The 26,350-nt window shown below is 40.3% G+C and overlaps 1 protein-coding gene across 2 annotated transcripts in view; it reads left to right on the top strand.

The window, feature by feature from the left end:
* N (neurogenic locus Notch protein) overlaps window positions 1–26,350 on the top strand; it is a 481,045-nt gene that overhangs the window by 61,802 nt on the left and 392,893 nt on the right. For both annotated transcript variants that reach the window (XM_076327069.1, XM_076327068.1), the window contains exon 2: window positions 11,688–11,766. In XM_076327069.1, the coding sequence (XP_076183184.1) occupies window positions 11,688–11,766 (79 nt within the window). The remainder of the gene's footprint in view (window positions 1–11,687; window positions 11,767–26,350) is intronic.

The raw sequence follows: 26,350 nt of genomic DNA, 5'->3' as shown, positions 1-26,350 counted from the left end.
AAAAAGAACATCAAAACTGTACTTACAAGCGAAGAACTAATCGATCTTTGTGAATTGTCCACGGAAGCTAAGAAGTTTATGTACTCGGTGGTTTATTTAATTCGAGTATCTAAGACTGGAATAATAGTATTTTCAATGTCTAAATATTCGTCAAATACTTCTTTTAAAAATTTCACAGAATTTTAAAAGGATCGGAAGAGAAGAAACTCGAGCTTTTCGTTCATCGTTAGTGGGAAATTAGAAAATTATCAACTTTTTGATACGAAGTATATAAATTTTGTGTTGTTCAATCGGAATGTGAATTTCGATTACACGAAACTTGGTTCAAAGTGTCAGATGTTTATATCTATCTATCTTATAATACATCTACCTTAATGATACATTAATAAGTATCGATGGTAAACAGTGGCTGACATTGTATCCTATACAGTCAATAATCATAGTAGTCGTTTGTAGTGAAATTCGTAACGCCAGTCATTGTCTAAACGTATCAATCGTTAGGTGTACGAGTACTAGATTCATTTTCTTATCACTTTGGTACGATTGATACGTTTAGATCAATTTTCTTATTGTTTACTTTCGTCTCATTTGGAAATAAGTTTTATCGAACGACAAAATTTATCGTACAACAATGGATTCAAAAAGTATTTGTACACTATATTATGAGAAAATTCCCAAAATCCGATTTATTAATTAATTCCCATAATTCCCCTGTACAAGTCTGATTTTAATGCAAGCTTGTGCCCATACTATACAAAGTGCATACTGGGCTGCATACGACATAGACATAAGATACGAAACTTTAACATTTCTTCATTGTTTTAATACAATTCTTTTGGGAGATTTTTTTCACAGTTGAACGAAAGAGCGCTAAAAACTGAACATTTTTTCCAAGGAAATTGTTGTATCTCGCACTATCACGAAGTTATAAAGAAAATGAAAATCGTTGCAAGCTCTTCACAGTGCCACTTTCTCTTCGATTTTTCAAATATAACTTCATAATGGTATGAAGTAGAGCAAAACTTTTCATATGAAAAATCTTCAGCTCTTAGCGTTCAGTTATTCTGTTGCAAAAAAGTCCCAAGAAAAGTTACATTACAAAAATAAAAAAAAAAAAAAAAAAAAAAGAAAACATTAAAATCTTCGAGACTTGATTTCACTTACTTAAAAAAATGTCCAGTGGGCAAAAAAATTTTTCTATATATACACTATTGTGCTCTACGTGCACACAAAATTTCATAAAAATCAATCTTAGAGATAAGAAAAATTTCCTTACAATATCAAGTACTTTGTATATGCTATATAATAGCGTGCAAAGTACTTTTTGGAGCCACTGTATGTGACAACGAATCGATGTGTCGCACATACGTGACTGCTGGTAGCGAACGAGTTAAATAGTGTGCATTTAAAGAATGATTCGAATCGAGGTGCGATCCTGGATCCTGGGAGTTGGAGGCGTTCCGAAATGTTCAATCACGAGCGGTAAAAGCGGATCTTGCACTTGTCGAGGGTGGCTATCTCACCCGTGGAAAATTGTTTCGCGTGGAAGGGTCGTACGTATCGTTGCGAAACTGGCGGAGGCAAATCCGTGTAAATCGAGTCGGTATCGTACCGGAGTTTCCGATACGCGCACACGTTGCAACCGATTACGTAATCCGCGAGGTCGTGACTCGCACTACCCGCCTCCATTAATGCATACACTCTACTAGGTGTACGTGCAATAATGCATCGCAACCGTGTGCATACGTTTAATCTGGATTTACGAAATGAATCGTTTCGAATGAACGTTTATGTTCGTATAAACGTCGGATGGAAACAAAGGGTTAATATTTCAGAGGAGTCGTTAGGTATTACTCGAACGGGTCAAAAATCATCGAGTTTACTGCCTCGTCGTAGGATTCAATTGCAGATAATTTTTCACGCGGAAGTCATTTCATTTTTCCACGCGTTTCCAAACGCGAACTATTGTATTGTTCATAGGTTTCTGAATGCAAACCGTACAATTTTTACGCGCGTTTCCAAATGGAAACGATACAATTTTTTTCGTACGTTCTCAAATGTGAACAATAGAATCTTTTTATACGTTTTCAAATGTAAACTTTCTTATGTTTTCATAAGTTTCTAAATACAAGCTACATCATTTTCTCGTACGTTTCCAAATGTAAACTTTCTCATCTTTTCGTACGTTTCTAATTACAAATTATATCATTTCTCCATACGTTTGCAAATTTAAACTTTATCACTTTTTCATACATTATGTTCTTAAATGTAAGTTCTCTTATTTTCTCATACGTTCCCAAACGCAAACGATACAATCTTTTCATACGTTACCAAATGTAAACTTTGTCATCTTTTCATACGTTTCTAATCACAAACTGTATCATTCCTCCATACGTTTGCAAATTCAAACTTTATCACTTTTTCATACATACGTTCCTAAATATAAGTTTCCTTATTTTCTCACACGTTTCCAAATGCAAACGATACAATCTCTTCGTACATTTCCACCCGCAACCTAATCGTTTCGAACGTTTTCAAACGCCAACGATGTAATTTCCAAACTATTCTTTCGCTATTAATAAATTCAATCTCTTTCGTACTTCGAGTATGATTCGTCTAATCGTAAAAATCGCTCGACAATCGAACGATTAACGACATTCCGTAAACACGTGTTACGTCCGAAAATTACGCGCCACCTATGCGGAGTAATCCATTTAAACGGTTGTCGTTGCACGGTATAATCCGATAACGACGCGAGTAGCTGTTATTAATACGAATGCTTAAGAACGACGGTAGAACTCGACTAGTTCTCAGAATAGCTCCAAAGGCACGCCCGCATCGCTTCTGATTTATACGTGGGCGTTTCGTGTCGGGTTCGCGAGGTATCGTAAGACTCGCCGCAGCGAGAAATCGTCGCCCACGCTGATTGAGAGTACATCCCTCTTTGTCGAAGTTCATCCTCGTGGGGGGAATGGAAAACACGCACCCGTTCGTAGAACGCGAAAGAGAGGGAAATATTCCACCGTGTTGCACTTTGAGAGAACTCGAGATAGCGCTGGCTCCCGCGGCATTGACACCGTCGTTACCTCGGTTACAGCGCACACGAGATTGGATTCTAGATTTCAATTAGCTTCGTCCCACTGACAAAGCGTACCTCTCGAACGTTTCGTTCGGCTACTTGGAAAAGCTCCGGCTGCTAGAGTACCGCTACACCGAGATCAAAGATCGAACAGAAAGCGACCATTATCGGGGAAACTTCAACCGGTTATTTTCTGTTGCTCGTTTTTCGTCTAATCGATAAACTTTTTCGTCTGTTCGCGTTTTCGTTCGCGGAACATCGCGTCGGATCATACGGATCCGCGATCACGGATTTTAACGTAACGGAATACCGCGATACACTCGATAGATATTTTATACGGAGTCTTGCGTGGAAGATAACGTTTTAGAAGTTTTCTAAACTTCTATCGGGATTACCTTCGTGGCGTGGAAGAAGATACGGGTTTTAATGTAATTCTCACCGGGAACGTTCTTGGCGATTTTTAAATCGTGTCCGATCGAACTGGTAACGATAGAATTAGGTTTTATGGAAACTTACATCGGATGGAAGGTTAGAGATATTGATTTCAATGCTCGTGGCACACTTTTCTTTTGGAATGGTTTTCAATTTACTCCTTTTGCAAACGAACTATTTTATACACCTCTGTGTAAATGTTTCCAATTTGTCGTTTGCGAATTATTCTTTTAGAACGGTTTTCAATTTACTCCTTTTGCAAACGAACTATTTTGTACACCTCTGTGCAAATGTTTCCAATTTGTCGTTTGCGAATTATTCTTTTAGAACGGTTTTCAATTTACTCCTTTTGCAAACGAACTATTTTATACACCTCTGTATAAATGTCTCCAGTTTGTCGTTTGCGAATTCTTCTTTTAGAACGGTTTTCAATCGACTCCTTTTGCAAACGAATTATTTTATACCCCTCTGTATAAAAGTTTCCAATTTGTCGTCTGCAAATACTCGACGATAAAGTATTTCAATAATTCCAGTTTCGTTCGACGATGAAATTCCTTCTCGCTATTCGTCGATGCACTTCGTGTAGTGTCAATGTGTAAATTCTTCTGTATGAATAATAGTACAAAGGAAAAGGAAAAATGTTCGGGAAAAAACAGGGTTGGACTATATATTTATAGAGTCAGTTTAGACTAACGTAAGCTCGATTTTAGAATCATTAATATTTCTTCTTTTCCAATATTATGTTGAATTCGATGTTAATAGCAAAAGATACTTTCTTCTCTACGAACAATGCTATACTCTCTGTACAAAGAAAAGAAAGAAACGTTTCAATAAGATACATATATATCTTATTGATATATTATCTTATTTATATATATATATATATATATATATATATATATATATATATATATATATATATATATATATATATATATATATATATATATAAACGAACTCGGTGTCTCTCATTCTACAATTTTCACGGCTCCTCGGCAAACTTCCAAGAATTAAGGCGGAACGCGTGGTTGAACGACTCATTAATGACCGGAACGATTATCATCGCGGCGCGGATGAATGAGTACGCGGCGTCGAAACGCAATGGCCGCACGATAACGCGATAATGAACGTATGGTGTACAATCAGTGTTTCGAATCGGCTGCGCGCGGGTGCGTGCCATCACGCGTGTTGTCGGAATTGCGTGTAGTTATGCCGCTGTTGCGGCACGGCCATGTGTATGGATCCCGTGGCATCGCGCTTCTATTGATATCGAACGTGCGAAAAGATCCATAGATTCCCGTAAATCTGCTACTCCAGCTGGATCAATGATCGCACGTAAATGTTATGTGTCTGGAATTACCGCCGAGCCTGGTGAATATTAACGATTCTATCGCAGCAGGGGGTATCGTCGCGATGGTGTAGAGAGACTATCTTTTAAAATGTCATTTATTTAACTCGCTTACGTACACGTGTCGAACGATAACGTTTGCGATTGTACCTTCGCTCCTAGCTAGAAAATTAAATTAAATAATATTGAAAATCGAAGAGGAGAAATCTTAACGATTCGAAACTCGGGCTTGCGTTACTCTTCAAGTATCTTTCTAACTTCTATAGAAATATATACAACTAAACGACGAAACTTATCGAACAACTTAGTATTTCAGTGATCTCCGATTTGTTTCCAGGAAATTCAATTCGATTCGAAGAAGACGATTGAATTTTGTATTTTAATAATTCGGTTTGAACTTTTCTTTTGGAAAAACATATATCTCTTATGGTACTTTTGTAGAGCCACAATTTTCTCCCTGAAGTCTGATAATAAACACCCGAGGGAAACAGTTCGTTCGGAATTAAGTATCGTTTAACTTATCATTTGATTGGAAAGAGTTTTACGAGATAAATAAAGCTCCAATTTTATAATACACGTGTAACATCATTATATTTCTTTTTGTAGATAGATCGAAATTGAAATTGGACAAGTGTTTGGAAATAAACCAAAACTGTCCTGCGTCGATAAATTAATTCAGTAATGGAAAAACAGTACAAGTCGAATACAATTTATAAAAGTATGTTTAACACACGTTTCGAATAATTAGAAGGAACGTTGCAAGTCTTGTGGGCGAGAAATTTACGATTATTTTAACGACATCTTGTCACGATATTCGTAAAAAATTACAGAAAGCTCGTAAAAATGGAAAGTCTCGAGGAAACACGTAGAACGAAAGTAGATGGAACGCAACGTACGTGTATTTTAATACACTTACGATTCACGGATGACGTAAGACAGCTCGTGCTCTCTTTGCTTTCGCGACAATTTGCACGAGGTTTCCATTATTAGCGCGGGCGCGAATTAATTTCGCGGACGAGCAGGAAGGAAGGCGTAATTCAGCAGTGGCTTTCTACTGGCGTTGTAATTTACCATGGAATTGAAACAATTAAAGCCATTTTTTCCACCGAGCGATGCAGATTATTGTGCGAGTGTTTGCCGGGCTGTTCATTTTCAGCCAGAAGGAGGAAATGCTTGAACGGTTACGACACCCTAATGACCGAAGTTTCACTGGATTTTACCAGGGGACTTATTTTCGGTGCAGCTCAGGTTACCATGAATTCTAAAAATCACCATTATTTACCTCTCAATCAAAAATCTATAATTCAGCGTAAATATTGATTCAATATTTTCTATAACTCTCTCATGGTACTTTATTTTCGAAATTACAACTCGTCAGAAATAATCGCAGATAATTCAATCGAAAATCATTTTCAAACCTTTGCACTCGAGGCTTCTTCGCGACCGGAAAGGTACGCCTCGAGAAGATCCTTTGAATCGTAAAATTCATCTGGAAAGGAACATTTTTACACGCACACGTGCGTTTACACTCTACTAGAACGTGATATTTAAATTCCAATTTGAATACCAAACGACCAAGTTTTCCCGGATGGAAAACAGTACACTGAATCAGATGACAACCGAGGATCTCCTTTCGAGTCCACAGGGTTAAAAAGTCGGAATGAACTTTCGTATTTCTTCAATTTCAATCTTCATTTCCATTTTATCTTTAAATTTACATCAATCATTCGAACAGTTAATCTTCTTACACTTCCCGAAATCGACGTTGATCTCTTATCGACGACAGTACCGGATTCAATTCGGTCGAATAATACAATAAAAAAAAAAAAAAGAACTACCGAATAGATTTTCAAAAACGAAACATCTCCCGAAAAATTCGACCAGACTCCCGTCATTCGAAATTGTTGGAAGAATTCACGATTCTGATCGTAAATCAGCCACACCTCGCTCTGAACGATACATACGAGGTTCGTATCGTATCGAGCCGCAAGAAACGTCAACAAACGTGTAACATCGTTTCGATACCCGTTAACCCGAGTCACGGTACATCTGTGTCGTCAATGTCAGTCGTCTCTCGCGTACATTCGTACATTCGAACACTGGCTCGGCTACATTCGTTCCCCGTGGCAACAGTTCGCTCCGTTTACAGTCGAAACAAATTTCTCGAAGGTTCGTCCATTCGAGTGAACACGAGGGCTCGGATTAACACTGCTTTGTTCTCGAGCAGTCTGGACCACGTCGTCGACGGAAATCCTGAGGAATCGCGTTAAAGCTGCTCGTCCTACATAGAAATTATGGCCCGTGGTCCGCGACAGGACGTGCGTGTGCGAGTGTACACGCAACTGCGTCAACGACAGTAAAACGGAGTCGCGAACCGACAGAGGAAACGGAGGATTTGTCACGAAGGCAGTTTGGTTTAACTGATCTCATCCGTCTCGTCGCGGACGTTGCTACGTTCTGGCAGCTGTCTTCGTCGTTGTCTCGACGACGACCAAGTCGGACTTCATTGTACGGGATGACTCGATCCACCTCTCCTAACACCCCTCCCTCTCCTCCCTTCATCTTTTTCAAAGTGGATTGAATCGTCCCGTCGATCCTGACCGGCCAACGATCCCAGACTTTAATAGTTCAATGTTACGCGCGCAAACTTACCGGTAACGAGACCAATACGCGTGAAGGGTATGCAAATTTTGGAGATTTTCTTCCCGGTGATCGGGTTTCGTTGAACGAATTAACAACGAGAAGGAAACGTTTCGATTAACGGGTATAGAGTATCAGAGTAGATGTTAAATGGAAAGGAATTTTTAAATTCAAATGTTAATAGGGAAAATCGAAGTAACGAACGAAACGAGGGAATCAAATTTGTAGAAAAGATTCAAATGTAAAAGGGTTTCGTTGAATGAATTAACAATGGGAAGGAAACGTTACGATTAACGGGTATAGAGTATCAGAGTAGATGTTAAATGGAAAGGAATTTTTAAATTCAAATGTTAATAGGGAAAATCGAAGTAACGAACGAAACGAGGGAATCAAATTTGTAGAAAAGATTCAAATGTAAAAGGGTTTCGTTGAATGAATTAACAATGGGAAGGAAACGTTACGATTAACGGGTATAGAGTATCAGAGTAGATGTTAAATGGAAAGGAATTTTTAAATTCAAATGTTAATAGGGAAAATGGAAGTAACGAACGAAACGAGGGAATCAAATTTGTAGAAAAGATTCAAATGTAAAAGGGTTTCGTTGAATTAATTAACAACGGGAAGGAAACGTTACGATTAACGGGTGTAGAGTATCAGAGTAGATGTTAAATGGAAAGGAATGTTAAAATTCAAATGTTAATAGGGAAAATCGAAGTAACGAACGAAACGATCGAATTAAATTAGTAGAAAAGATTCAAATGTAAAAGGTAAAAATCGAGGAAATAGAAATAATCGTTACACTTTGCTTAAGAATTTTCTTCTACAAACTATTGTTGCTCGATATATTAAAAAAGAATTCTCGCGCGTATCTTGAATACAGAAGCGACAGAACCGAAACCTCGTATTAATTATTATTTTCGTCGCGTCGTTCGGCAACTTTGAAACTTTGCTTCGACTAGACATAATTCGCAAACACCTTACTCCTCGCGTTCGGTTCGAAATATTTGTTGCTCGGATCATCGAGTTTGCTTACTCCGACAATGGAGTACAACGCGTACGGTTCATCGTATAGTTAATATTCACGAGCCTCTGCGTCTTGAGCATCGTCGAATTGTCATTGAATCGTTCAAGCAGCGTAGATTGTCCGTATGTTAATATACAATAATATTATCTCCCATTAATATTTATGATCCATTCGCGGCCATTAAACACGGCAACTAACCCATTATTCGTTGTTTTACGGTGTGTACCGTGTCTCGTATCTTGCGAAAATTTGAAAGCGTAGCTTTATTCGCGTTTATGTTTGCTTTGAATGTAGGTACGTCGAACCTTGTGAATTCTAAGTGCACACGCGTGTTACGAGCGCCACGGCACGCGGTTGCGTGTGGTTGTGTCTAACTCGAGAAATGTATGCCATTAAGATGACATTTACAAACGTTAGAACGACTTTCTGCGTCCCACGCGTCACCATAAAGAGTCCTGATCGTTACGTCACGTGCTTTATTCTATTAACGTCCTTTTTTTTCTTCTTCTCTCCCTGCATCCTGATATTAATTACGAGCATCACGCACATCGACGTACTCTTGTCTTTCACCGGTGATCGTTACAACATCCGTTACAATGTGCTCGGTAACAGATGTTTATTGACCGTACGGGGGAAAAAAATAAATAAATCGGAAAGGATCTTTCGATACTAATCGAAGTGTTACTCGTTGGAACGTTTAAAAAAGATTCCAATCGGCGAAGATTATACGAAAGTATAAAATACTTAACTGTTGATTTTTTAGCGCAATTTTTAATTAATCGTTCCTGTTGTAGTCGATTATTACGATATTGTACAGGTTGTATCATGGAAGTCTATTAAACGGGTATTCTTGTGTGGAATTTTAAAAAATCGATTTCTCTCGCATCGCTTTCACTTAAAGGGAATTTTATTACAAATTTTATAAAGTTTCATTAAATGAAACTTTAAACGCGTTTTTCTCAAAACCTCATTTCTTGAACGCACGATATCTAAGGTTATACTTCACCGATTAATTTCAAATTTGCACAAAACCTTCAACAGCCATGTCGCTGTTGCACGAACTATGGTTTTTAAAAAATGTTCATTCTTCTATATTTTTCAACATATTATAGACTCAAAAGAAAAAAAAAACAAAAGAAACAATATTTAAACTTCAAACAGTCGCTTTTTCTTTAAATATCGAAACTTTTCATTTCTGATGGTTCACACCATAGTCATATTCGTCCGAAACAATACACCACTTCCTTCGTTTCTTTCAAATTCAAAATACCATCAGAATCTCTATACAATACTTTCTCCAACCAAACATAATTCATGTAATCTTAATTATTCTTGATTCAAAAAACGAATTTCCTACAGTATAAATATCAGAGTAAATATCTGTTCCGCATACGCAAAAAGATTTATACTTATCTTCCTTCGATCCCGAAAAAAAGGCAAAAAAATTGCATTCTAGACAAGAGTGCGCGTTCGAACCCTTGAGTGCGTTTAAAATTGAACCACGGATAGAGAAACGCGATGTATATACGACGTCGAAAACAAACGCACGTATCGTGTTGAAATTTAACACGCATAAACCCCTCGGTATATTTTTTTTGTCGAGCGCTGTTATACATATTAGCAAAGGTCTCTCGTTCCAGCAGGGGGTTTCTCTGTCTTGCACGTGCAAGTGACGCACGTGCAGCCGTTCAACTCGTGTGAAATTATTCGAGCCAAGGTTCCGGCAATGGTCGAGCAGGATGCACGCGGGTGGTTTCGCCAATCCCCTTCCCTGATTCGGTCGCGTTTACACCCGAAGTGGTAAGGGTCTCGGATATTTTCACTCCCTTAAAGGTGCCTCCATTTTCTGTCCCTCGTTCTATCCTTATCTCTCCGTATTCTTTAAGGGGGATACACGAAAGTTCACTTTGCACGGCGTGTCAAAGGTTCCCCTGGGATTCACCGTAACCCGCCTCCAGTGTTCTCCAACTGGGCTTTAATTGCTGCCACGATAAACGAACGTCAGGTTGCGCCTATTCTTTTCAACTGTTCGTACCGAGGAGCGGAAATAGTATCTACATTTTCGACGAGACTTCTATCTCGCGGATCGAAAGCTGATATTACTTTGCACGCTCGTCGAGGGGGAGGGAGTCGATTCTTTTTCATTTTTCCTTTCCTCGAAAGTAAAAATACAAATTGGAGAAACACTAGTTTCGAAAGAGACGATTTTGTATACAACTACCAAATGAATCAATCTATTACTTTGCAAGCTCATTGGAGAGTCGATTCTTTTTCACTTTCCCTTTGCTCGAAAGTAAAAATACAAATGGGAGAAAAACTAGTTTTGAAAAAGACGATTATATGCACAACTGCCAAATGAATTAATCTGATATTACTTTGCAAGTTCATTGGGGAGTCGATTCTTTTTCACTTTCCCTTTGCTCGAAAATAAAAATACAAATGGGAGAAAAAGAATTCGTTTCGAGAGTGTTCGTTACACTAGTTTCGAGAGAGACGATTGTGTATATAACTGCTAGATGAATTAATCTGATATTACTTTGCACGTTGATTGGAGAGACGATTCTTTTTCACTTTCCCTTTGCTCGAAAATAAAAATACAAATGGAAGAAAAACTAGTTTTGCAAAAGACGATTGTGTGTACAACTGCCAAATGAATTAATCTATTACTTTGCACGCTCATTGGGGAGATGATTTTTTTTCACTTTCCCTTTGCTAGAAAATAAAAATACAAATGGAAGAAAAACTAGTTTCGAAAAAGACGATCGTGTGTCCAACTGCCGGATAAATTAACCAACGTGAGAGATATCGTTCGAAAGTAAAAACGATCGTATATCTCGGTTACCATCGATCCCGTCGAAAATTTATACAAACGAACAATGTTTCTAAATTTAATTCGGAACAAGTTCAGTTATGTACGTTTTTGCTGTAGAAGCAAGCACAAGCGAGATATCGTTCAATTTGTGGCTCGAAAGTTTGGAGCAAAAGTGTTCGCGTGTCCGATTCTGTTTACATCGAATGGTCGAAACGATGTTGACGAGGATCGTATCGCGGTTACACTGTTACGGAGTTACGGACAGAGGTCGTCGTTTAATCGAGGTTCGACGAAAACGTTTTTATTTATCTAACCGTGTAATTAATCCTTGAACGTTTCTTCGTTGTTTCAGGTTTCGTGTCGTGTTCGCCGAGTCCCTGCAAAAACGGAGGAGTGTGCGTGTCATCGCCACGCGGCGAGTCGCATTGCAAGTGAGTGCATACATATATATATGTATATTCCATCGTTCTCGTTATTGCAATTACGCATCGTCGTGTCCTGGACGAAACGTTTCACGGCGTAGGTTTCGTCGTTTGACGTGCGTGTCACGCGATCGCGGCCGAAACGAGCGGTTTCAGTTGTTTCGCGAGCAACGAACGGAATCGTTATTCGCTGTCTTGCCGATCGACGAACAACAGAGAGCTCTAAGACGACGGTGTGTATCGTGAGGGTAAAACGAGGAGAGAGAGAGAGACAGAGAGACGAAAAGGCGGGAGAACCGGACGCTTGACCGCCTCCCACGCGAAAAGGACGAGAAACGGAGAAAATACGGGAAAAAGGGTGTCGACCCAAGAAAAACGGGAGAAGGAAGTGGTACATTTGTTATAACTCGGAGCACAGTGGCTCCGAAAAGTATTTGCGAGAAATTGCAAGGAAATTCTTCTTACCTGTAAGATTAATTTTTAACGAAAGTTTGCGTGCACGTAGAGCATAACAGTGAAAGAGAATAACAGTGAGAGAAATTTTTTTTAATCACTAGGAATTTTTTTGAGAAGGTCACATCGAGTCTCGAAGGTTTGAAGATTTTTTTTTTTATTTTTCTAGCGTGATTTTTCTTGGGACTTTTTTTGCAAGAGAATGACAGAGCACTAAGAGTTGAAGATTTTTCATATGAAAAGTTTTGCTCTATTTTGACTCCGTTACGAAATTGTATTTGTAAAATGGAAGAGATAGTGGCACTGTAAAGAACTCGCAATGATTTTTATTTTTTTTTATAATTTTGCAATCGTGGGAGGTACAACGAAAATTTTCTTATAAGAGATGTTCAGTTTTTGGGGATCTTTCGTTCAACTGTGAAAATGTCCCCCAAATGAATTGTAGTAAAATTTTATCCTCTGGAGAACATTTTTGGGGAATAAAAAAATTATCTCGTATGCAGTCCAGTATGCTTTATATGTGCACAAACTTTCTTGTAGGTTGTGGGAATTTCCTTGTAATATAGTGTTCAGATACTTTTTCGATCCACTGTATATTCTTTTTGTCAAACGTCAACTTCACAGGGAAGAGAAAAGAAAATCTGCGGTGCGTCGATTGCTTTCGATATTTAAATTACTCTTTCGATTACTCGGTACAAGGGGATATCGCAATATTTTTTAATTAAATTTTCTCCGTTTAACCCCTCGAACGGAAACGAGTCTCGCCCGCATGAGTTTCCCGTACCAAACTCGACTTCAAGTGCCTACTCTCTACAATATCTCAAGTGTTTGATCACCATATTTGGGAATAGTTATTCTACATCTCTTCAAAAATAAAAGTTTCCATATTCTCTTGGATAAATTTAACGCAATCTGAAATATTTCCCTTTGTAACAATTGCGTGCACAGAGTTACAGTAAAGAATCAAATAGTCCGAACTTTGTTTACTTTAAAGTAGATCGTAAGACGAGGAGTTCATTTATAAATTTTCCATCGAGCAAATTTTAAACATTTTTGACACCTTCTCCCATTGCTGATTAAGTATATTTTCTATAGAAGAGCTACTTAATCCAGATCGAAGATTTGCGACACAATTCCTCTACTGATTCAACGTACTATATTGTACGATAAGTTTTGTCGTTTTTTCCATTGTAAAAAACTACTATAACACTTCAACTTCGAACAACAGTAAATACACGAACTAGTCGACAGATCTACATGAAATCTCGCACACGTTCGTCAGACAGTAGTACCATTTTTAAAAGAATAAAACAACAAACCTAACATCTCCATTTCTTATCGAACGACAAAACTTATCGAGCAACCTATTAACTCTAGACTTACCAAGCAGTCGTAATAAAATTTACTTTAAATTCCATAGTAAGTTCACGAAACAGTAGTACGGTTATCTTTGAAAAGATGAAACGATGAACCTTGTAACTCCATTTCTTATCGAACGACAAAACTTATCGAACAACTCATTATTTCCCATTGAAGGGCCGTGTGATCCCTTTCTCGCGAAGGTTGCATTCGTTGCCCCGAGGTGAGACCGTGTGTTCCTCAATTTCGATACCTGGTACACATACTCTCCTCTTCTTCGTTCTCTTATTTTTTTTCCCCGATGCTTTTCTTCTCTTTCTTTTACTGTCTCCATCGAGACGTAACCGTAACCGATTGCACTCGCGCTGCGTCTTCTCGTGATCGATACGTGAGCGCCAAAGGGTACGCCATCGTGGCGGGTAATTGGAAAATTAGTCTCGTGCTTTCTTCCAACGGTCGCTCGTTCGAAATGCGGAGTAATGAGGTCAGAACTGTACGCGATTTCCCGATAATGTCCACGGTCGCTATAATTACACTCGCAGCAGTCCTTGGTTCAAAAACGTCGGCCAATCGATTTTTCAAACGAGCTACACGTAGAAGGACCAAGGTACACTTCATTGGACACGTTTCGGTCCATTTCTTCGGGTACAACAGTCCGAAAAATAATTTACTCGCTTCGAATTGTTCCTTTTTTTTCTTCCATCGAGTAACTTCGATCATCGTTACGCAACAGTGGTACTTTAACAAGCTTCGATATTTTTTCTCCTGAACGTGTCGCGGTTATATAAGGCGATTCTTTCAAATGTGACCGACGCTTTGCGAAACTCGAGACCCGTTTACGAAACTAGTTCGATTCTATTTAAGAGGACGTTGTAAAAATTTATATTGTCGCCATGTGGTTTGTTATTATCGATTTATCGACGAGATGTTGTCTGGAGATTGTTCGATTACGCGAATCATAAAATCTTGCCCTCGAGTCACCGAGATCGTCTTAAATATTCATTTATATGGAGGTCGAGCAAAATTGTGAAACAGTCTTGGAAATTATAGAGTAAAGTGCCTTCGTACTGTGCTCCATTTTTGAGAAAATTGAATTTGAAAATTTATTAGATACACGTTACTTAGACACAGTCTGCTAATGAACTGTATCGATAAACAATGTCGGTTAATATATAGTATAATTTTAATGAACAGCGATCCGCTAGTTTTAATGATAGAATTTTTTTTTAAATTTACGGATGATGGAAATGTTGTGGGTGTTGTTGGTAGATTCTTGTTCGAATCGATAAACTATAAAGTACTATGTTCGTTCTTTGATTTCTTTGAACGATATTATTTTTTAATTGACCACAATCTTGATTATTCTGGGCATAGATAATTTTCTTCCTGCGATTTCTCAAATCAATCTAATAAATTTTCCAACTCGCTTTTCTCGAAAACGAATCCCCATATAAAAGAACTTTATTCTGTATCTTGGACTCAGTTTTATGCGAGGAAAATTTATACTGTTTAAATAGTTCAATATTTCGTTGAAGAATACAAAGTAGAAGCGATCGAAGCGATCTTAAATATTCTGTAATATAAATAATATAATATTTTGCATACTACACTTTTGCGAACACTCTGTATAAATAGTACAATAGTTTGTTCAAGAATAAGAAATAGAAGTCATCGAAGAGATCTTAAATATTCTTTAATATAAATAATATACTTTGTTTAGAGACACGAAGATAACGTGATTCTTTGTCGATTTACATAGTATACTTCCCAAACCTAAAATTTCGAAAATAAGATCAACAAGAGGTTGACCTAACTCAAACCTAAAATTTCTAAAATAAGATCGAGAAGAGGTTGACCTAACCCAGACCTAACTCACACCTAAAATTTCGAAAATAAGATCGACAAGAAGTTGACCTAACCCAGACCTAAAATTTCTAAAATAAGATCGAGAAGAGGTTGACCTAACCCAGACCTAAAATTTCGAAAATATAGAATAAAGTGTTTTCTTCTTTTTTTTTTTTATACACACACAAGTCTCCGTCAATAATCACCTTGCGCGTTCGCGTTACCCAACTATTACATTAAACAATAGAAAGAACTTCGCTCGGAGGTAAAAGTAGGTTAACGTAGCGGATCAGTTTGCCAATAATTGTCTTTTCTTTTATTCTCGAAGGGGAATCGATGTGTCTCCGATCGCGATTGACCGCACGATTCGATCGCGCGAAATGACGCTCGGACTCGCATCGATGGAACGTAATACCAACAGAATGGCGTGGGATGGTACGGAATGAGATGGAACGAGATGGGCCGGGATCCGGTAATAGCTGTAATAGTCGCCAGTCGTGACCCAGCGACGCATCTAAATTACCTTTATCTCGAACCCTCGTAGGTTTCACTTTTGTATCAGTCGGCTCGACACCTCCGTTGATTCACCGTGACCCTTTTTCTTGCCCGCTGCCCACGGTTATGCAAATGGTAGCTGGTTTTGGAAAATTTCGGAATCGGTAATACCCAGTGAAAGACACGTCCCTTAGAAATATGCGAACGTTTTCTTGTCGTCCTTTACGGTTATTTAGTGTCCGCTCGCTACTACAAAGTACGCAGCCTTGGTGAATATTAAAGATTACATTTTCAATATCGGCTTGTTTACGAATCCCTTGGTATTATCGTGTCGCTTTTTGAATTTTAATTTCGATCTATAAATAAGAACGAGTCCTGTCCAGTGTTCTCGTGCAGAGAACGAGACACTTTGATGCAAATTTTCAAATTGGACGTAAAACGAGGGCCGTCGACTTTTCGGGGTCGTTGAACGACGTCCGTTGGTTGTTGTTAAACCTGTACCTCTTGGAAATGGAATTTTGTTACGATGGTGGGTAAAGACGATAATTGAGGAGTTTTCTGGAAAGATGAAACGACAAATTGAATAAATTTGTGTGTTTTTTTTTATATATAGTTACGTTTAAATCGAGAACTAAACAACTCCCAAAGAACTTTGTTCTTACTGTGTATTGTCAAGTACGAATATCATTCGTAATAGCGACATTTGGAAAGAAGAAACGACGATCTCGAGAATCATTTTTGTTTCAAGTTCGATTATACACGATTCTGAAATAAGTATTGCCCTAATTTTAATCAATGGAATATTCGAACTAAATTTTAAGGAAAAACTATTCGATATACGATTTACAGAAAAAAGGTTCATAGATCTATAGGCTACCTTTTCAGAAAGTTTCTCAATTGAAATCTCTGCGAAAAATATCTCTCGTTTCCTGGTCGTTTTTCTTTCGTTGTCTGTAAATATCTAATCGTTACAAATTGAAGCTGCCAATTTCGACGACAAGTCTAATTTTTCTCCGCTACTTACATTTTCTCTGCTTGCACTTCCCTACTTTTTGTCCCTACTTTCTCTTATCTTACTCTCGCACAGCACTATAATTGATCTCCTTGAGAGTATGAAAAATCCCAATTTCATCGGTACTAATAAATATTTTTCCCGCGTTAAATCCACCATTCGAAGAAAATGGACGTTAAAGAGTACTCTTAACGAAATTACGAAAAATTCTTCCATCGATCGACTGGGTTTAACAATTGAAAATTAAATCAATTTCCCTGATAACGTTACCGAGACGAAAATATACGAAAAGCTTGTGTTATTTACGGTACGTAAACTCGCAAGAACGATCATATTTCTCTCTCGATTAATTTTCAAACGTCTGAAAATGTTTACCCGCGAGACTGAAATTAAAATATTAGGTTGTTCGGCAAGTCGTTTCGTGTCTTTTGGTGAAAATGAAACACGATTTTTTTAAAGTGTATAAACATTTGATTGAATCATATTCTCCATTTTGGAAAACGAGATGACTTTCCGAACAACCCAATATATAATATATATCGGAAAATTATTTTTCTTTCTCGTTGAAAATATTCACAAATTCGTAACAATATCGAAACAATAATTGTCCACCGTACAATTATTAATTGTATAAGATCGAGAAGAGGTTGACCTAACCCAGACCAAACTCAAACATAAAATTTCGAAAATAAGATCGACAAGAGGGTCGAAGTTCGAAGAGAGATCACCATACAGTCACGTGGTAGATAATCACCATTCATCGAAGTCTTGGTACAGAACGATCGTCACGGTACGCGAACTAGCAGGAAAAAGTACCATTTCCGTTAATTGTTTTTCATACGTCAAGTTTGCGTACGGGTTTAGAATCGAAACAGACGTAAGAAAAATACTTGTGTTTCCCAATGGAAATGCTTAGAAATTCATAGCAACGGTTCCCGCACGCCGGTATAGAATATCGAAATAATAGTCGACCGTGGTACAGTCACGGGGTACATATTTCATCGCTCACCGAAGCCTCCGCATAAAATGACCATAATCCAATACAATAACAAATTTGGCCAGTGCCACTTGACAATATGGTGGGTTAAAGCTACCGCTAACGGATGAAGGACCCTGCACAATAGGCCGGAAATCATCCCCCGTACGATCACGTTCGCTCACGTACACTCGTGTATTTATACGTACCGCGAAGATACACGCGTGTCGCGCACGCATAGATCTACTTGCACGATGAATATGCACTTGCACAGTCACATGTTTACGTGGATGCGTTTACGCGTGCGTTCGAATGCATCGCGCGTGGATAGGTCACGTGTCCCGGCACGTGACCCGTATAGATTTTGTATCGAAGCATCTCTCCGCCGGAGGAAGGGTTCGCTCCTACAGAAAAATAATATTGTTTTTCCATTTCGATGTTTTCTTCTGGTTACTACCATCGATCGGCTGGAATTTTCTTCTTGTCCGCTCGGTACAACTTGTCCGGAATTGTTAACGGGGTGTGTGTCAAAATCATGGGTCAGTTATTTTATATTTCGCGCGACGAAATCATGGGAGTTATTTTATATTTCGCGCGACGAAATCATGGGACGGTTATTTTATATTTCGCGCGACGAAATCATGGGACGGTAATTTTACATTTCGTTTGAGAAAGATTGAGACGTAAGAGGTCCAAAATTAGTCACATTCAAATAATATATTTTGTATGTAAATTTAATGGAAATATTTTATACGGAGATTACATGTAAAATGCGTAGAATTGCATTGGGATAAAGAGACAGTGCAAAGAAAGTATGCACGATGCTCGGTTGATTATTAATTCGTTTATTAATTTTGAAGGCAATCGTTGTGTTTGTTAAAACTTGTTGGTACATTCAGAAGTATATTCTTTCGTTTGATGGTTACAGTAAGTGTTCTAAAGTTTGAAGAAACTTGTAAAAAGAAAATAAAACAATACTTCCATCGTTCTCTTGTCTATATATTCGTCGTTTTTTTATTATATCTTCACGGTCAATTTTCTCGTACTCTCGATATTATTCCATTCTCTTAACGAATTCACGGAACTAAAAAAATTAATATTCGAACCATAGTTTCGATAACGAACAATTAGAACTTCGAATACATTTTCAACCGATTGAATCGATTAACTTGCTAAATTTATACCACGCTTATAATTACACCAGGTGACACAAGTGGATAAAAATGTCTAATTTACGTCCGAGAGTAGAGTTTTGTAGGAATCGAGTAGACATTTACGTTACATCGATGGAAAAGTTACGCTTCTCGTGTTTTTTTTTCGCGCGATTCGAACGAGGAAAATTTTCGGTAAAAGCACACACGTACCGAGGAAGCTTTCTACTCGGAGGACAGCTGTGTGACCGTTAACCCCGGAACTTTTTTTTTTTTCTCTTTTTCCATCGCCCTTGTAGACCTGTATCGGGCGAGGAAGGGTTCGTCGAATGGAGCAACATATGCACGATGATGGATGGCGACGTGCACGCATCCCCTTCGAGTCACGGGGTGCTTTTGTACGGGCGTGCGCGTTTGTATCGTGCACGGTTTGACGGTTCCTTTGAAAAAGTAGCTTAAGTCCCAAACGGTCGCAAGCGATGGGGGGAGAGGTCAGCGATGGTTTCACTCGAGCTAGGACAAGACACTCGGTATCGTACTCGGTTACAATTATCGTTGTACGTGACACACGGAATGTTTCACCCCTTGACTCGAAGGGGTGTGGTCGGCCAGACACCGTAGACAGGAAACTAATCGTGTTTCGTACGCGTGATTTATGTTCCTCGCGGTTGGGAATACATCATCTTAAAGAGGGGTCCAAGTTACACGTGGAAATTCCTTCGCGAAACATCCCTCGGTTACCTGAAAGCAGATCACGTTGGTTAATTACACGCCTCGCGTTTCAGGGCGTTCGATAACCACGACCGCGAGATTTCGTACAGGATTGTCGTGTTTCCGCGGTATCCGCGCGCGAGAAATTTAAAATGGAATTTGCTGGCTTCCGTCGTATTTCAATGTCACGAATCTACCCGTGGTTCCTACCATGTGCGCGCGCAGCGGCTTCCAAGTGCTCGAGCACGCCGCGAATTGATGGCTACCATTAGCAGCAATCATTGCCATCTGTTCTGTCGGGAAATGTTCTACGTTCGTTCTGCGAAGTTATCTGTCCGACGCGCGTTACATCGAATGATTTAGGTTGACCACGCGCGTGCACACACATACACACACACGTATACACGGTACGCGCATCGTCTCTACGACCGTGTCCTCGCGAGACAAAAATTCGAGCGCGGTCTGGGTTGGGAAATTGGAGAAAGGAAAATTAGAGAAACGAAAATTGGAGAAATGAAAATTAGAGAAAGGAAAATTGGAAAAAGAAAAATTATAGAAACAAAAATTAGAGAAAGAAAAATTAGAGAAACGAAAGTTAGAGAAAAGAAAATTAGCGAAAGAAAAATTGGAGAAAGGAAAGTTCGAGAAACGAAAATTAGAGAAAGGAAATTTGGAGAAAGGAAAATTGTAGGGAGAAGACGAATCGCGCGTGAAGATGTATCGCGAGGGTAGGGGCCTTTGTTTCGCGAGCGAACGGTTACCACGAGGAGATCGACGTAGGATGACGAAGGTCGCCGAGCGCTGTCAAAATACCTGTTCCCCTTTTTCCGTTCTTTTTTCGTGCGCGCGCACCCCGCGGCGATCGCGCGCCATCTCGCGTTATCGCGCGCTCTGGGGGTACATACCTCCTCGGTTAACTCGCGTACGTAGCGCGTGCACGCGTAGCGTATCCAGGTTCCCGTGCAACGAACCACGCACGCGGACGTACAATTTACTCGCGCTGGTCCCGGTGGTACACGAGACGCCCTATCAACGCCGTTCATCGGCTACTGTGTACTACCCGACGGTTTTTTCCATTTCTGGCCGACGATCGCCGCGCATTAACGGCGGAACGATACACATCATCGGGTCTAATTTATTTCCCAATTACCTCGGTCCGTCTATTCGCCCTCCCGCTTGATCGTCCTTACCCCCCTCTCCGCTTGTGTCTGTTCGTTCGACCGAACTTAGAGACGGAATCGTGGCAACCGCGAGGCGATCGGATCATCGGGTTCGTCGCGGAACGACGCGCGTACGTACACGCGCGAGATAGAGAGAGAACGAGAAAAAGAGAGAGAGAGAGGGAGAGAGAGCGTTTCGCCCAACGTCCTCTCCCTATTTGCATTAGCGATCACCCAGATATTGAGCACCCCTGAACGAATAACTAACTTCATGCCCGCGGGGCCTTGGATCGTGCGCACTCGGCCGTGATCGGCGATCCTCGCCCAGACACCTCGGGTGGGAGAGGGAGCGACGCGCAGCCGCGGCACAGAGAGCAAGTGAACGCGCGTCGAGCACGACGGACGAGGAACGGTATCGGTGGAGCGGTCGAGAAAGCGAGAGAGAACGAACGGAGAAGGGCTGGGCGAACGGAGCGAAAGAGAAAGAGACGGGTGGTTGAGTGGGGAGGGGTGGGGCGGGTCGCGGGGTAGACCGTCCGAACGCGAGCGCGCTTTCCCACGCCTGCCGCGCATGCGCCGGGTATACTGGCCCCTCGTGGACCCCTCGGCTCCCGCCGTGGGTAATCGGTTCTCTTGCACTTCCACTCCTCTCTCTTTCCAGCGGTACGTCGACGTGCTACCCTCTTCGTCCTTCTCCGCGCTCACGTAGCTCCGTCTCCCGCGTCGGGTTGTTCTGACTTTGTTCCTCGTTTCGGTTCGTCTCCCTCTCCCCTGTCTTTCCCTCCCTCCAGACATCCGCATAGATTCAAGTGCGGACGTCTGCCGTTCTTTCTCTCCGCCACGTTCTTTCTCCGTACACCTCGTCCGCGAACAATATTCGTTTCCACCACTTGTCTCTCGGCGGTGGCCGGGCTCCCTCGGCCGCAAACGCTCACCTTCTCCTACCCGCTTCTTTCGCCTAGCAATAAGCTGCTCTAATTATCTTCGACCTGTTTGTCAGCGGATGCCGCCGATGCGAAGTGACGTCGGGCCCGATTGAACGCGCCGCGTTCCTCGTGCATCAACGATGCCTCGTACTCTGCCACGTATCGTGGGCGGTTCGCGCGAAACTGATACCCGGTAGCCGCACGGTTTCCCGGAAAATGTTACCTCGGAAGCTGCGACGTTTACCGAGGTGGCGCAGTTCTGCGACCGCGCGCGGTTCGATTCGTTCCGAGGCTTCCCGCGCGAGACGAATCGCACAAATACGCAGAGAGAAAGGAAAATCAGTCACGGTTTAAGAAGAACGTGGTACCGTTCCGTCGCGAGCGCGTCTTTCATTCTACCTACGATACACTGGCTGTACGATCTTCTATCTTTCAAAAGTAAATTCGAGTTGGTTCGATTCACGTACGGTACAGTTTACGTGCAATTTGAATTTCGTGAGTCGAGTTACATCTATTCGTATACTCGTTCGTAAAAGGAAGACTTTATTTAACATTCAAATGCATAGATACGAAATATATCTAAGAGTACAATCGTGTAACTCGAAGACTTCTTTCTTCCTACTGTACGTTTCTTACTGCTAACTCGAGTCTAAAGAGTTAACCAAAGTTAAACAGATCCACCTGTGTACTCCTTTACGAGATACACTATCGTTTGTTCGGATCGAAAACGATCACTTTCGACGATAACTACTTTTTCTTTCATGGACGTTCAATAATGTTAATACTACGGTTCATGGGTGGCTTTATATTCAATATCGAACGGACGCTGTTACACATCACGCCTAGAATTCCATAGAAATTTCCGCTCATTAAAAGTACGGTTTGTCGAATACCTGGATACATTGTAGGTATAGTAGTGGATTATAAATTCATTGTAATCAATTTTTTTTAATCTTAATCAATTCTTTAATACTTGATAACACAGACGAAATCTATGATATTTATGGTATGCATCGATGGTTTTAGATTCATAATTCCTGCGATCACCAATATATTGAGTTGTTCGAAAAGTCGTTTCGTTTTTTTTTTTTTTGATAAAAATGAAACACGATTTCTTTAAAGCGTACAAACATTTCATTAAAGTATCTATTCTCCATTTTGGAAAACGAAATGTCTTTTCCGTTGTTTGGAAAGTCATTTCGTTCTTTTTTGGTGAAAATATAACACGATTTCTTTAAAGCGTACAAACATTTTATTAAATTATCTATTCTCCATTTTGGAAAACGAAATGACTTTCCTAATAACGGAAAAGATATTTTTTTGGTGAAAATGAAACACGATTTCTTTAAGGCGTACAAACATTTCATTAAATTACCTATTCCCCATTTTGGAAAACGAAATTACTTTCCGAACGACCTAATATATTGTACAACATAAGTGGGGGCACCATCTCGAGGACTCCCCGTACATTCCAAACACCATTAAAATTCAACATTACCGAAACCCGAGGAAAAAACAGATCCCTCGAACGTCTCGCAAGACAGTCGGTTACGTCACTGGTCCGTTCGCTTCCTCACCGAATTCTAAATACGATCGAGCGATTTAGAACGGCAATTATCCAGCTCCTCGAGGTCGGATACGATACAGGAAATGTTCGCAAGGGTATCGCGGGCCGTAAAGACAAATTTCAAGGAAATGCAAGACCGCGGAACGGAATAAGAGAGCGGTGCTCGCGATGTTTGCAGAACCTTCGTAGCCCTTCGGAACGTGTTATTTGCGAATACCTACGAGACGGTTTGACTCGTTCTCGTGAGAAGGCGAGCTTATGGCGCTCCGCAACTATTTCCAACGGTGGGTAACGAGAACCAGAAGAGCTCAATAAACCGATAGTGGGCCCGTAGCTTCGTCTACTCGGCTCGTTCCCTCGTGTCGAATCGCGGCAGCCCCGGAGCCATGTTTGTTTTAACGCAACGAGCAATTAAACGATCACGGGCTCGAATTCACGGAAGCAACGGTTCCGCCGGAAGGGTACAGCCATTTCGCGGACAATCGGTCATCCGTAAGCGTAGACGGGATCCGCTTTACGATGCTTTCGTACGATTCGACTCGTCTCGTTTCTTGCACTCGTTTCAACGTCGATTCAATTCGGTTATCGATACGAAGCAACGGGATTATCACGTGTCTTCGAATCGAACGAACACTTCACCGCCAGTTTTCTCACAATCGTTTCGAGGTGCTTCGCAACGTATTTATTGATCTCGTTACGCGCCGATTGGTCTTCGCGAATGTTTACTTCTTTCGAAGTCAAGAGCATCGTTCGAGACGCTTTTGAAACCGGTCGATAAGTTACACGATATTTGAAACATTTGCGTAGAATTTGTGTCGAAAGAACAATTGTTTTTCGTCGTTTCTGTGCACACGATTTGAATACGATTCTCGAGTACTCGAAGAACTATTTTGAACAAGTGTCGATGAAATTTCTTTTACAAACTGTTAATTTTGGTTTTAGGCTTTATTAGTAGGTTGTTCGATAAGTTTTATCGATCGACAACAGTACTGTTCAATGTAATACTGTTCAATGTAGTACTGTTCGATGTAGTACTGTTCGATGTAGTACTGTTCGATGTAGTACTGTTCGATGTAGTACTGTTCGATGTAGTACTGTTCAATGTAGTACTGTTCAATAAGTTTTATCGAACAACAATAGTACTGTTCAATGTAGTACTGTCCAATAAGTTTTATCAAACGACAACAGTACTGTTGAATGTAGTACTGTTCGATAAGTTTTATCAAACAACAACAGTTCTGTTCGATGTAGTACTGTTCAATAAGTTTCATCGAACAACAAAACTTATCGAACAACCTAGCACAACGACTACAGGTTTTAGTTTACAACTTTCGAGGCACACGATTCGCCCCAACATTTTTCACGCGAGCAATCTTTCAATCCTTCCACATGAAATAAATTCAGCGATACACTTTCCGTACGTTTGGTGGTTTCTTTGAGAACCACCGTAGGTTTTTCACGAAATATTTGTAATTTCAGCTGAAAACGACCCCGGACGAGAGGTCGAAGACGCCGAGGCGCAATCAGTTCCATGTATGGACTAACAACGCTACCGTCTTTCCTGCAACTAGCACAATACCGTGGTGCCACGTTGGAAACTACCGGCTAATTAAAAAGAACTTTGTCCATCTTACGGTTGTCCATGTTGGGCCTCTGGAAGATTCGTTTATTACTAGTTGTTATTTAGTCGGCGATGGCCGGTGGTGTCTGACACAGTGGTGCTTGGAACACGTCCCGTACACGTTTCTGTCCCGGTCCGAGACGCGTCCTCTCCTCGTTAGCGGCCGGAGAAGACGTCGACGACGACGTCGTCGACGCCGGTGCATAATGAAGCCCCTGCAAACGGAACCGTTGCGCTCTCGCACCGACGTGCTGATTGCCAGTGCGAATATTGTCGTACAGTAATGGGTTTGTTCGGAGAAACTCGTGGACAGTAGAATTGGCAGCCCGAAGCTGGTGGGGAAAAAATGATTATTTAGCGCCAATTAGAAACGAACGCCTAACGATTCGAACAGGCGAGCGTAATCCTCCGTTTGGTTTCTTTTCAAACGTATGACCGAACGAGGTGTTTCCAATGCGGGTTCTCGTCTTCCTGGACGGTTCGTACAACCTCCGTCGATACAACCGAGTTGAATAACCGATTCCGTCGCCGCGACTAAAACGTGACTTACTTATCTTGTCCAATGTCGTCCTATGGATATCACAGTTAACACTCACGGGAAACACCGCGCATACGAATCACGATATTTTCTTTACTTTTCACGTACTCGTTCGATCGAGATCCAACGGAGCTCGTCGCGAGACCATGGAAATTTTATCGTACAGGAAACGAGTTTCTACGTTCCGACGTAGGAGATGTTTTCGTTTCACCACAGTCGGTTTTTAACGTAGAGAATACAAGAGTTTATTCTATTTAGACTTTTCGGTTCAAGACGGAAGACCTTTTTTTTTGGAGAAGAACGACTCTCTACGTTGAGAGCTCCCTGTTGGAAAATTCGAGCAGAAAATAGACGATTGTATAGTTTCAATATTTAATTAAGACACACGGGTTTTTAATAAAAAATCTCCTCGCTTTAAATTGAAGGGTTATTTTAAGGTATTCTCTTGGGTCTGTTTAAAAATTCAATCGTTCACTTTCAATGTCAATTAAGTTGGTAAATACAAATTGTGAAAACTTGTAAGTTGAAAGCCTACTATGAGATACAATCGTATAGTTTCAATGTTTAATTAAGACACATAGTATTTAATAAAAATCTCCTCGACTTAAATTAAAAAATTCAAGTAGAAAAACAATCGTTCAGTTTCAATATCAATTTAGATATTAAATATAAATTGATGAAAAGTTAAAGGTCTACTGCAAGATTTTCCTCTGTTCCATTGTAGCAAAAAATGGGAGCAAAGAAACTATCGATCTTACAGTTTCAATATTGATTAATCT

This window comes from Ptiloglossa arizonensis, chromosome 2, assembly GCF_051014685.1.
Source record: "Ptiloglossa arizonensis isolate GNS036 chromosome 2, iyPtiAriz1_principal, whole genome shotgun sequence".
Taxonomy (NCBI): domain Eukaryota; kingdom Metazoa; phylum Arthropoda; class Insecta; order Hymenoptera; family Colletidae; genus Ptiloglossa; species Ptiloglossa arizonensis.
The sequence above is the reverse complement of the archived record's forward strand: the minus strand, read 5'-3'. Positions and strand labels throughout refer to the sequence as shown.